The sequence below is a fragment of the Amblyomma mixtum genome, chromosome 2, assembly GCF_055824585.1.
Source record: "Amblyomma mixtum isolate Tamu chromosome 2, ASM5582458v1, whole genome shotgun sequence".
In the NCBI taxonomy this organism is placed as follows: domain Eukaryota; kingdom Metazoa; phylum Arthropoda; class Arachnida; order Ixodida; family Ixodidae; genus Amblyomma; species Amblyomma mixtum.
This window is the reverse complement of record NC_143013.1, coordinates 148,934,421-148,947,483: the sequence shown is the minus strand read 5'-3', so window position 1 is coordinate 148,947,483 and position 13,063 is coordinate 148,934,421. Positions and strand designations below refer to the sequence as shown.

General features: G+C 48.0%; 1 protein-coding gene across 4 annotated transcripts in view; it reads right to left on the bottom strand.

Annotated features, from left to right (window-relative positions):
* LOC149361226 (uncharacterized) overlaps window positions 1-13,063 on the bottom strand; it is a 196,506-nt gene that overhangs the window by 4,416 nt on the left and 179,027 nt on the right. For 3 of the 4 annotated variants that reach the window (XM_089572635.1, XM_089572638.1, XM_089572637.1), the window contains 2 exons: window positions 6,017-6,491; window positions 3,373-3,561 (listed from right to left, as the gene is read on the bottom strand). In XM_089572635.1, the coding sequence (XP_089428761.1) occupies window positions 3,394-3,561; window positions 6,017-6,491 (643 nt within the window). In that variant the 3' untranslated portion in view covers window positions 3,373-3,393. Of the gene's footprint in view, window positions 1-3,368; window positions 3,562-6,016; window positions 6,492-13,063 lie in introns of all 4 variants that reach the window. The other variant, XM_089572636.1, reaches the window with a different exon arrangement.

Sequence of the window (13,063 nt, the reverse complement as noted above, 5' to 3'; positions counted from 1 at the left end):
ACTTGTGAAATTAGACAGTGCTTAACTTTTCCAGCTTATTAAGGCCCAATTTTCTATGAAAGGAGTCTCTTTGCGATTTGAATGTGTTGCCGTATCTCTACTGGCCAACTTCTATCTGTTCACAGCATCCCTTTAAGGAGGCCGCGGCTTTCAAACCACGACATTCTTGAAAAAAACTCAATTTTAGAAAAAGAACAGATTTTGTAAGTCTTACTAAATATATGACAAAAAACATTCCACAGAAACAGCCTACAAACGACCTTAAAGAATGTTTCTGTGACCGTTGGTAGTAAAAAAAACTGGCTGAAATATCCATGGAAATGCCAGTTTTCTAAATGTTTTTCGATCGGATCGCTCTGCTGGCAGAAGGCATAGCACGACACTCCGCTTGATAGATTTTCATGAGGTTCGTTGCAATGTATTTCCTGATATATTCTTTATGCAGTGACGTTGGTAAATTCTTAAATTTACTTAATTTTTGTACATAAGTACGCTGACTTGACAGTAATGCATGCATTCAGTAAGCATGGATATAGTGTTCTGCGTAGAAAAAAAACTCGTCAATAAACATATTTGGAGAATGTCCCTGCATAAACCATTCACTACCTTAGTTAAAATTTAACAGCAACTCTAGACTTCTGCCATGTTTTGTTGTCACGCCAGGCTTTCTGCAAGTTTGGCAAAGCAACGAAGCATATAGAAATTTTAAATGTCAAAACCACACAAGGTATAGTAGTGAAATTTTGTATTTAATCATTTAGTGCACTTCCCAATAAGTGTGCCAAACTTCTTCACTCTATGCCAAAAAATAAAAACACTCACCTCTGAAAACTTAAAAGCCCAACCCTTTTTTGTTAGCCTCTATGTTCCTGCCTCACAGGCGAGTACCAGTAAGATACAGCTGTTGTATACTTTCCTCTTGAGAGATACCGATAAGCTGCCATTAACCATTAACCCTGGTCTTACAAAGAGGCTACTTTCACAGAAAAACAAGCTTTCAAAAAGCTAAACAAAGTGAAAAAATTAGATACAGGTGTCGATATAAACAGCCATTTTCACAAGCAAACTGTGGCGACAAGAGTTGCTTTGGCTGTGGACATACAAGACGACAGAGGGAAAAGAGTTTTGCCAGTCTCCGATTGTCGTGTACTTCCCTCCGCAATGAGATCCTGCTGTGTGAATTATGTACGCAGCAAAGTTGTGCAGATTTATTTCCTAGTTTCTCTTCCATTTCAGAGATTCAAATAATGGATGCAATATGACTCGAAGTTATACTCTGTGGCCGACAGACTTGGAATTAACAAGGTTTTCTTGTGTGCACTGCTCAGCAGTTTCAAGGTATGCCACTTATGTGTTCTTCAAAAAAAAAAAAAGCTTCAGTTACGAGTTGCGACCATGCTGCTACTTTCTTTGCAATCTGTGCTAAGCTCTCTTTCAACCTTCCCAATCCACGCCGCATACAGGACAACCTGTCTCGAACTGTGGAACTTGCCACTGATGGTCAGAGCCAATACCTTCCATGGCCGTACAGCCATGATCACCGGGAAGAATGGATACCATATTCATTCAAACCTACGCGAACAGTACCCTAAGAAGATGAGATACGAAACTCTTGGTCATCTTAGGTTTGAAGACGTAAATATGATTCGCAAAGCATGATGACGACTCATCAAAACTGGAGGAATAGCACGCAAGTCGTGCCGTCACAGCCCTTTACCAGAAGACAGGCTGTGTTGACAGGCGACAGATGACCGTTAACAGTACTGCGAAGTTGTCCCAGCGGTCTCTAACGGGCGCCTGCTAGCATTCACTATCACCAGCAGTGAACTGGATGTGAAAAGAAAGGGGAGTGTTCATTATGCGAGACGGAAAAAAAATTCACTTTTTCCCAGCCAACAAGGACGTTCATTATGTGAGTGCATCCAATACACAAGTAAATACGGTACTGTTCAAGTGGTGTCCAGACTAGGGAGCTTGTTCAGCAGTTGCGCAAGGTTTCAATCAACCAAGCACCAAAATAATGGCACCACGCAGGCAGTGTCGCCAAAGCATTTCCTTCAAACGGAAAGTTGTTTTCACAGCAGAGCAGTTGTCAAACCTCCAAGCCAGGCGAGGCTTTTGTGTGAACGAAAAGAGGGCTTGTTCACACACACTCGTTTAGAAAGTGGTGCATTTCGAATGCACTTCTCGGAACCGAACACTGCGCACATTAGGAGGACAGCTACAACGAAGCCTGCAATGATAATGATGCTAATGATAATGAACATAGTAGCGCTGCCAGACGAGGGATGAAGGAAGGACGAGACACACAGTGTGCTGATCGTTCGTGTTTCCTAAATGTTGTCATTCTCAATTTTTTTCAGCCAGCTGACATTTGAGAAAATATATTATATATATTTCTTTCGACTTTTAAAGGGGCCCTAAATGAAAATATAAATATCAAACTAACCAAAGATAAAGAGATTAGGTGTTCGTCGAGGACACTACCAACGGCATCATTGGCATTTTCAGAAATAGAGTGTTTTTTGAACACACAAAGCCATCGAAGGAAAAAAAAACAGAGTGCTTTGAAGCTTTGCCACAATCGCTGAAGCTGCGTAGACTTTCTGCAAAAAAGGTTGTCGGAAATTCAGGGAATTAACATACATGCTCAACCGACATATCTGTGGGGTGTGGGACATACAGTAGTCCCTCGTTATAACGAAGTCAGCGAGACGGCGAAAAAATTCGTTATAAGCGATTATTCGATATACACTCGCTCTTCTGCCACCCTTTGATTGGGGGCACTGCTTCGAGCGGAGCTCCGACGCGAGCGCAGAACGTTCTTTATTCGACACGCCGCCTGGGAGAGGAGGCGAGTGGTGAAGGGAGTAGAGGGGAGGAGTAGCGCGGGAGGCGTGCGCAGTGCATTCTGGGTGGGCGGCTTCGGCGCGCTCGGCGCGAAATAGAGACATGCTCCACGGTGCGGCCAGAGTGCACCGAAGCCGCCGGACACGTCTGCGGTCATAGCCGTGCCGCGCGAGCGCGCGCTACGTCGGAGTATAAATGCGCCTGAACACAGAACACGTTTGATCGCGGCACCGAACAATCAAAACACGCCTGCCACGAGCTAGACAAACAACGGAAACGGAGCCAGAAAAATTGTGACCTAGCGGCACCTGGTTGTTGCTTTGTCAACTAAAGCTAGCCTCCGAGACTGGTAGTCGACTGCGCAGATCGCTGAGGCACAAATTATCCAGCAAATTTTGCATGGAAACTGTTGGGACTGCCGAAAACCTTCAAATTATGCGGGATTTCGAATAAACCGAGTTCGAATTAACGAGGTTTTACTGTAGATACGGTACTGAGCATTGCAGCAAAGCCCACACCTACGGCCTCTGTGGTGGAGAGGTACTACAGTGCAGTAGGCGTCTTCCGGTTGATGAGGCTGCCACCAGATGGCGGACTCTGGGCAGTCGCGGATGTGGCTTCCTCTCCTGCGGCACCTCCACCACGGAGGTTGTGCAGCAGCTGCATGAGCGCGGGGCAGCCGGACACCACATCGAGCTCCGCCTCCAGCGTCTGAAAATGTCAGCAGCAAAGCACCAGGGCGGTGAGAAATGTTGTTCGTTCTCAGGGAATACACTACAGAAAGAAAGCAGGGCAGGACAAAGAAGAGTAGACAAAAAGCCAATGTCATTGTGTTACGAAACTCCATCATGCAGAACGCGAGAAGATGCCGGAACATACAAACTTGGTGTGTGCGAATATCTAATATTTCGGATATTTGGTAGGATACTATATTAGAGTATTTGGTACTAAATTCGATCCGAAAATCTGTTACTTTAAAAAAGCCAAAAGCTGGCTGCTGCAATTTTTGACAGTCTTATTGTGGGGATACGGTGGCCGCAGCTGGCAAAGGACAGCGTTAATTGGAGAGACACGGGAGAGGACTTTGCCCTGAAGTGGGCGTGGTCAGGCTGATGATGATCTGTTACACAGCACAAGAGCAGTATACCATACATACTCTCTTAATAAAACCACTTTTCTTTTTCTCAGAAAACTTGAGATTAATTTAGGGAGAGGTTTCATTATGGGAAAAAAATGATGGCCGATTTGTGTAGTTAGTTCAAATATGAATTAGGTGTGCTAGCAATTCGGTTTTCACTTCGCTTCCAATGTCCAGATCTAGTAATCATGGATGGCAGTTGTTTGGATAGCGATAATAAGTTAATGTCCACATTGGGTCATTCTCTCTACATTCATAGATCCCTGGAAGTCCTCATGCCGCACCTAGTGCAATTGTGCACTGGTCAAGCAATGTGCAACTGCCCTTCATGGCAGGTGCTACCATCGGTGGGACTTGAATTACATGGGACGGGTTGCGAACCAGGTTGCTTATCCCAACCGGGCTGCTCACCTTCCCATCAAGTGGTGGGCAACCTGCCCGGGCAGGTTGCCCATATATATGATGCCTGCGAGCAGCCTGCCACAAAGCAGGCCTCAGAAACAGAGACAAACAGACACACAGCGCCTAAATGCAGGCAATGCTTGTTATAAGTGCAAGCACACTAAAAAGTAAGTTTGGACAGATCTTTTTGTAAGAGTCAAAATTTCATACCGTAAACCCTTTGTTCGCTGTCTGCTCGCCCATCCGCTCACTCGCCTGTCCACCGTCTGCTCGCCTGCCCGTCTGCTCGCCTGCCCACCTGCTCACTCGCCCGCCCGCCATCTACTCGCTCGTTCACCCGTCCCCTCATTGCACTGGCGCCCGTCTGCCCACTTGCCCGTGCGCTCACTCTCTTCCGCCCGCCGTCCGCTCAATTGCCCACCCGCTCACTCTCGCCTGCCCACCATCTGCTCGCCCGTCCGCTCACTCACCCGCCTGCCAAATGCTCATCCTTCTGCCCACTTGCCCGTGCGCCCACTCTCGCCCGTCTACCGTCTGCTCGCTCGCCCACTCGTCCGTTTGCTCACTTGCCCGTCTGCTCACTTTCCTGCCCGCCTGTCTATCCATCCATCTTTCAATAAAAGCGCACGACCTACAAGTTGCACCCCCCCCCCCTCGCTCAAGTTCGTCTGCGGCGCGTGTTAAGTGTCATCCGCTTTAAAATGTGCTTGCTGTACCGCGGCGCGCTCTAACGATTTTGCGATAGTCAGCGGCGGCGGCCAATCATGGCAAGAGAGAGCGAACATGCTGATAACTATTTCTATCAGGAAGTTTCTATTAGGAAGTTGTGTTGCACAAACATTTGCACTGTGATCATTATACTGTTTATGTATGTGCATGTGTGTGCCCCTTGCTGTTGTGTTCGAGTGGTGCTTAGGGCCCAGTCAGGCGGATTGATTTTCGCCTTTTGCCCTCTGCACCAAGGCACTGTGTTGTCTAAATTTTCTTGAATAATAACAATCCCTGATAGTCAGGAGCGCTTTTCTTTACGTGAGGTTAAAAAAAGTTAATTCTGATTGACAAAAGGGGGGTGGGGGAGTGCATTCAAAACGTGAGTACATATGTATGCTTGATTTGATAGTGCACATTTCAGCAATTAAACTGGATGATGCTCCTTGATTAATCAAGTTCAGAATGTGACATATCAATAGTAGATGACTTTTTGAGGCAAGCAAAGCAATGGGTTAGAACTTGCTGTCACAATGCTGGCATAGTTTTCTTTTTGACACCCAGAGAGAACCATGAAGGCACATGGCAATCTGATTAAGGTCAAATGTTCAATGCAAGGGCTTTTTGGAAGAATTAACTGTAGGCACTGAAAAGCCTATTTATGGGATATGATGTGCTTTCCAAATGAAAAAAAAACAAGCTTTAGAAAACCCAAGTTGTCTGGAGACTACAAGCATAGCTCAGTGGTTCTGGAGAATGTCGAAAAACTCAACCCGGCTCTGCTCCAAATTGCAAAGACGGCAGTTGCTATGACTCGGCAGTGCTCCTTCGTGAAACAGGATGTGGTTTCTTCCACACTTTATGTACTGCAGCTCAAATAGCTGAGGCCTCTCCTGTCTTTTTTGTGGCTCTACGCACCTCGATGACGCGCTCCAGCATGGTGTCGAGCTTGTCGATGTCGTCGGTGGCCCGTTGGTAGTTGTCCTCGTAGGCCTTGCGGAATCGGCCAAACTTGGCGGCCAGGGCACGCAACTGCTCCTCCCTGAGGAGTAGCTCCTCACGCAGCCGCTCCACCTCCTGACGCAGCTGCAGCTTGGCGCAGATGGCATCCGCTTCCGAGGAGAAGCCCCGCCGTGACAGCTCCTCCTGCAGCTGGCGACCCTGCTCCTGGTTGACGGCAGAGAGGCAGCGGTTCTTCTCCTTCAGGTCCCCCATCTGCTGGAAGAGGAGCTCCACCTCCCGGGCGTGGCCGTCCTGGAGGGAGGCCATCTGCTGCTCGAGGCGCTGTGCCCGCTCGCACGCCTGGTCCCGCTGGCGGCGCAGCTCCCCAGCTTCCAGGCCACACTGGGCCTTCTGGCAACACACCGTGTCCAGGTTCTGCTTCAGCTCCTCACTGCATCAGTCAAGGACACTCCTGTTCATGACCCCTCTGGGGACCCTCTGTTCAAAACACAGCATAACCTCTACTCCCACGCATACAGCAGAGAAAAGTGCTGCGCAGGGATCTACAGAATAGTGGTGCAGGCACAAGCAGGTACCTGCTAACAATGGCGCTACCTGTCTGTGCAGAGTACAGGCCACAGGCACTCCTCTGCAGTTTTTCATGGAGACAGACAACCCCACCTTTCTTAGCTCATTCTGGACAACCACTGGTACACTGTGTGCTGTCCTGCACCCTCCCAGTCCTTAGTCTTTTCACCAGGTCTCGTTCCATGCAACTGTTCTCATTTCATCCATGTTGAATACAGCATTTGTTGACTACACAGTAGGTAGCCCAGACTTCCCTGTCACCAAGGAAAGTTGTACCTTGATATATAAAACTCAGATGTAACGAACTGTTGGCACTACAAAACTCTGTATCGAACCACTGCACTGATGCCCCAGTGCAGTGGTGTTTGCTCTTCCACTAGCCCTAGTCTAAAAAGTTGCGTTGCCCTCTCCCTATCACCGCCATGAATCACCAACTAGCCCTATCAGCACGCTTGCATCTTACAAATTTACCTAATAGCCCTGCTTCACGGGTGTTTCGAATGCCTTCCAATCGAATGTCATTCAACTCAACTGCCAAACTCACGCTGCTACACGAAGTTTGTCATCGGCACTTGGTTCAGATGACATTTGAGTCAACGGAGCTCCGCGGAGACATTCTAGATTCTGGAATGCCTTCGTAACACGAACACAGCCCGAACTAAACAATAGCCGTCGCCGCCGTTGCTTCGCCCCGCCCACAGCCACCTCACTGCTTCCGGCTCTGTGGTTGCTCATTTCGATACCCGCTGCTCGCTTTTTTCTGCTGTTTTTTTAACAAATACAGTCAAATCCCTTTACAACGAACACCACATTAACGAACATTTCAGATTAACGAACTTTTAAGAAATCCCACGCCGACTGCTTATAGTTTCAAATGTAAAAATATTTCACTACTACGAACTTCAGAATAACGAACATTTCAGAATAACGATCGTTATTTAATTTCCATGTCATCTTAACAACACCTCAGTACTACGAACTAATATCCCAAAATGCGAGGATTCTTAGATTTCAGTGTATCCGTCACGGCAGCCGGAGCTCCAAGCTAGCAGACGACGCAGCGCGAAGAGCAGGCGCCTTGCAACTTGCTTCCCGCAAAAACCTGAAACGGCGCGGGAGGAGAAACATGCGGGCGGAGACTTTTTTTTTTCCTTCTCCGTTGCGGTACGCATCGCGTTTTTCTTGCTTGTTTTTTCAGTTGTTCGCGTGCTGTCACCCGTGTCAGGCCTGTCCATCTTGTTTTTCTTCTGGTTTTTATTGTGTTCGAAGTGCGTGCGGGCGATCGCGTTGCCATGAGCTCAACAACTACAACCACGCGGAAGAAGCGAAAGCAGTTTTCTTTGAGTGAGAAAGTAGGCATTCTTCGCGAGATAGAAGACGGGAAGAAGCAATCCGTCGTGGCTAAAGAACGTGGAGTGGCGCGGTCGACGATCGCCACGATTCTCAAAGATAAAGAGAAAATCTTTAGGCACCAGCAAGAATCTCAGCTTACCCCATCAAGGAAGCGACTGCGGCTTGGCGATTTCCAGAATATTGACGCAGCAGTGCTGACTTGGTTTAAAGACGTGAGAGCACAGAATGTGCCCGTGTCAGGCCCAATGCTGCAGGAGAAGGCGCGGCAGTTCGCTGCAATTCTTGAGGTTACCGGCTTCGAAGCGTCTTCTGGCTGGCTCCACCGTTTTCGCCAACGAAACGGCGTAACCTGGCAGTCTGTGTCTGGCGAGGAGAAGGCAGCAGATGAAGCAGCAGCAGCCACGTGGAGGGAGGAAAGCTTCCACGAACTGGTCAAGTCTTACGCAGCAGCTAATGTTTTTAATGCAGACGAGACTGCCTGCTTTTATCAGCTGCTCCCGGACAAGACAATGCATTTTAAAGGAGAACAGTGCAGAGGCGGCAAAAAGTCGAAGCTTCGCGTCACCGTGCTGTATTGCTGCAATGCAGATGGCACTGAAAAGTTGAAGCCTCTGGTGATCGGGAGGTTTTCGAAGCCGCGCTGCATGAAAAATGTAGTGTCGCTGCCGTGCCATTATAGGGCGAATCAGCGTGCGTGGATGACCCGCGAGCTCTTTTCCGAGTGGCTGCTGACGGTAAACGAGAAGATGAGGAAGGAGGGGAGGCACATTTTGATGATTGTCGACAATTGCTCGGCGCACATTGTCAACATACGGCTCACGAATGTGCGTCTCGAGTATCTGCCGCCGAACTGCACGTCAGTACTTCAGCCACTGGACCAAGGAATAATAAGGAGCGTGAAGTCGCACTTCCGGAAGCGCCTTGTTCAGCAGCTGCTCATCAACCTGCGCCTGCAGCGCTCGACAGCCATCAACGTCCTACAGGCTGCGGAAATGCTGACAGGCGCATGGTGGAGCGTCACGTCCACCACCATCCAAAACTGCTGGAAGAAGGCCGGCCTGACGATCACAGATGGCCAACCACAAACCGATGAACCGGCAGTGGAGGACAGTTCGAGCGAGCTTTGGAGCGAGGTGGCCGAGCAGCTAGCCGTCGATCCTTCAGTCACATTTGACGACTATGTCCAGTGTGACGAGGCGACGTGGACCTCAGCGGAGCTTACCACTGGTGACATACTGCAGAGCGTCCAGGGCACGGCGACTCAAGATGAGGAATGCAGCGACGACATGGACGATGACGTTACGGCAGCACCCGAAGACCGCGACGAGTCCGTGTCGGCCACAGATGCGTTGGACTACTTGCGAAAACTCCGCATATTTATAGCCAAAAGCGGCACAGCGACCGAAAGCGTGCATAAGAATGCGGACGGTCTGGAATCATTCGTTCTGCAGAGTCTCTGCTGCACCCGTCAGAAGACGATCACGGACTATTTCAAATAAATGTGCCTTGTCCGACGATCACGTGTGCATTGTGTGAGAAACGAGTTCAAGGAGGTACCGTTTCAAAGGTAGGACGTTTGCGTTACTGTAATGCTATTGTTATGGCTAATTTTTGGGCTTTCACTATAACGACCTTTCAGAATAACGAACGTTTTCCCGCGGTCCCCTGAAGTTCGTTGTAACGGGGTTTGACTGTAGATCGTGTTCTGTCTAAGTTAGTGCTCGAAGAAAATAGTAAACCAATGAACATTTACCGCGTGAGCATGAAATTTCCCAAGGAATGCGCCAATGCGGATGACTGCACTCTTACTGTTGTTTACATCGCTGTGTACGAACAGCTAGAGCTTGTTTTCATAACATAAAACATTAGTTATGTTAAATAATCTCTTCTCTTTTGCTCTGTTTGTACCCATGCTTGATTGCGCAGTGCAACAATCTGTGGGAAGCGCCGATGCGATCACTCGCCTGAGAACACTTGACAGCCAGGTTGCTGACATCACATAGAACCGGTGCTCCTCGCTAATTGTCCCGGCTTCCTCCGAAATGACCAGTAGTTTATTTTAAACTACTTTATCAAAAACTATGTTTGGTGACCGTTCACATTAACTGAAATGGCCTAACTCATTATCCACAAGCTAGCGACGACGACTGCCGCTGGCCATAAAGCACTACTCGGCAATCTGGTTCACACCGGCGCTTCCAGTTCGTCGTATGCGCACCCTGCGATGTAAGCAACGGTTGATTTCAGGTCACTGTTGTCAAAACTACACTCGTTGACCATTTGCATTCGCTGAAACTTGTGAATTCACCCTTCACAACCGCCGCAATCACAGACAAAACCTTGCGGTCTTGCTCGGCCTAATTGTCGAGGAAGGAGAGAGAGCCATCGTCCACTAAAATTAATTTGGCAAGGGCTTATTGCTAGTGAGCGTTCAAGCACGTACATGTGAAGTACAGATGCTTGTTTTGCATATTTTCAATACGGATAATGTAGAAGCGCACATATATTCATACCGTCGCCTCATCAGCGTGTTTTCGCTCAGCCGCCGACCTGCCGAGGACATGAAGGCTGGCCGTCCGCTGACCGGATTCGTCGGCGTTGGCCTAAATAACTTTTCCCACTACAATCATGCTGTTGACCGTGCTGGTGTCGTCGTAGGACTAGAGTGACTGCAGTGACCACCGCGGTCATCGTCGTTGCACACTGAAAACAAGCCGAGGCTTTTGAATGCGTTTGGAAAGTGTCATGTAGCACCGCAGGAGTCTGTCAGGTCTGAATGCCATTCCAAGTCTCTGACGCTATTCGACTTTGATGTTATTCAGACATACCCGTGTAGCACAGGTGTAAGAAACACATGCAACCACTACCTAATAAAGTAGGCTCCCTTTAAGAATAACTTGAAGGGACCAGAAAATCTGTGTCTTACCAGAAGTTTGTTCAAAAGTATCTACTGGCGGGCTAGTTGGTCTGAATCGTTAATATTTTAAAACTGCGCGAACAAAAACAAGGACCGAGCAAGAACACAGTAACACACACAAGTGCAGACTTCCAACTTTTATTTGAAAAGATTGCCGCAGTCTTTTTATACCCTCTGTAGATACCATCACCACACCCCAACCCATCCGTAACATTTGAAACACGTGCGCTTATCTCCTCTGACTGTCCCAAACATTCCACGATAATGGACAGGCGCCTTAGCAGCACACAAGTGACTCAGAAACACATGCAAATTTTTACCTCAATAATGGACAGGCTAAGGCGCCTGTCCATTATCATGGAATGTTTGGGACAGTCAGAGGAGATAAGCGCACGTGTTTCAAATGTTACGGATGGGTTGGGGTGTGGTGATGGTATCTACAGAGGGTATAAAAAGACTGCGGCAATCTTTTCAAATAAAAGCTGGAAGTCTGCGCTTGTGTGTGTTACTGTGTTCTTGCTAAGTCCTTGTTTTTGTTCGCGCAGTTTTAAAATATGAACGACCAGAAGTTTGTCTTAACATAAGTGCCCCCCCAAAAAAAAGAAGTGGGACCATACTAGGTGCGTTGATATACTGTATGAAAACAATGAATAGAAGAGCATTTCAAAGAGAGGATAATTGCAAATAGAGCATTCATTGCCTTATGCATGAAGTGAGCTGAACACAGAGCATGAAACAAGCTCATGTTATCCTACTTGAAAATGGAATTCGTGTAGTTTAGTTTTTTTTTTTTGTCATCTCCTTCGCACTGCATCCAACAAGGGCTGCTATTCGTGCGTATGTTTCTGGTTTTTGCTTTCCATCCTGCTTGGACTGCTTCAAAGGTGCCCAGCAGGGTAGCCGCACGTCCCTCTCGTATCTCGCTCTTTATGAAGCACAGCCGTTACCACCACGAGTAGACACACCATGTGCCTTTCCGTCCATTGCAGGCAATGCATGCAATGCCGACATGTGGTCATCTCTGAGCTGCGATAACATGTATTGTGATGTTGCATCAGTTAAAAAACCCAGGCTTAGCTTGGTTAAGCCAAGAATGCGTTGCATATTGCGCGGTCTTTTTGCGCGAGGTATTGCTTGGCGGCACTCCATTTTCTCAGCAGCTTTTCCTCCGTGACGTATGGATAGATGGATGGATGGATAGGAGCGCCCCCTTTGAAACGGGGCGGTGGCAACCGCCACCATGCTCAGGCGTCTTTTCTTTCTTTCTTTTTTGTTTTTTTTTCTTTTTTTCCCACGTGGTTTGGTGGCTGCCCGGCCGCGCCCAAGGGCTGAACTGAGTGATTGCAATATGCTACGCATAAAAATGCAACCCGCCGTGAAGTTTTTAAGCCCCAAGTCAATTAGCGGGCGCACACTGCACATACGATTCTTTTAGTCTGTGGGAGGAAATGCAAGGCACGTGTAGTGCGCGTGATGCCGAGATCTGATCAAGTCAGATCTCTACGCCAGCGCAGGGGAGACCAGCCTTTTCTGCACTGGCAAGAAAGCTTCCTTACAAGACAGCTTCCCCACAGTTTTGCTCGAATGTGCACGGAAGGCATCCAGTGGGAGTGCGCTTTCTTGCATAGAAGCACTTTGTATTTTTTTCTTTCCTCGACAGCGCCCTGCGGACGCCCCGTGAGTGTCGTTAAACTGGGTCACCATGGTTCATGGTCACCGAGAAAGTTCGCCTTAACTGAAGGACCCACAAAACAGTTTGTCTTAAGAGGATTTTTGTTGCACAGAGTCCCATGGAAAACCAAACCAAATGTCTCACATTGTCTATCTTATCTCAGAATTCATTTTAACCAAGTTCTTCTCAACGGGGTCTACTGCATATCAAATGCAGTTAGACATCAAATGGATATATCAAATTCGCCAGCGCTAGGCCGTGCCCACACTGACGGCAAAAAGCAGACCTCAGCGCACTACACTACACGAACAGGTTGATCGGTATTGCAAGTATTCGCACCATGGTTCACACCTCTATCTCATATGTGCCAACAGCACCATGGAAAACACAGACGCATGGAAGGTTGGTAGGCATACTGGCTTGCTGATAGGTACATGTTAAACCTGCGAAGCTACGGAGATGGTATAAGCGCTGCGCTTATCAGATGTGGTTA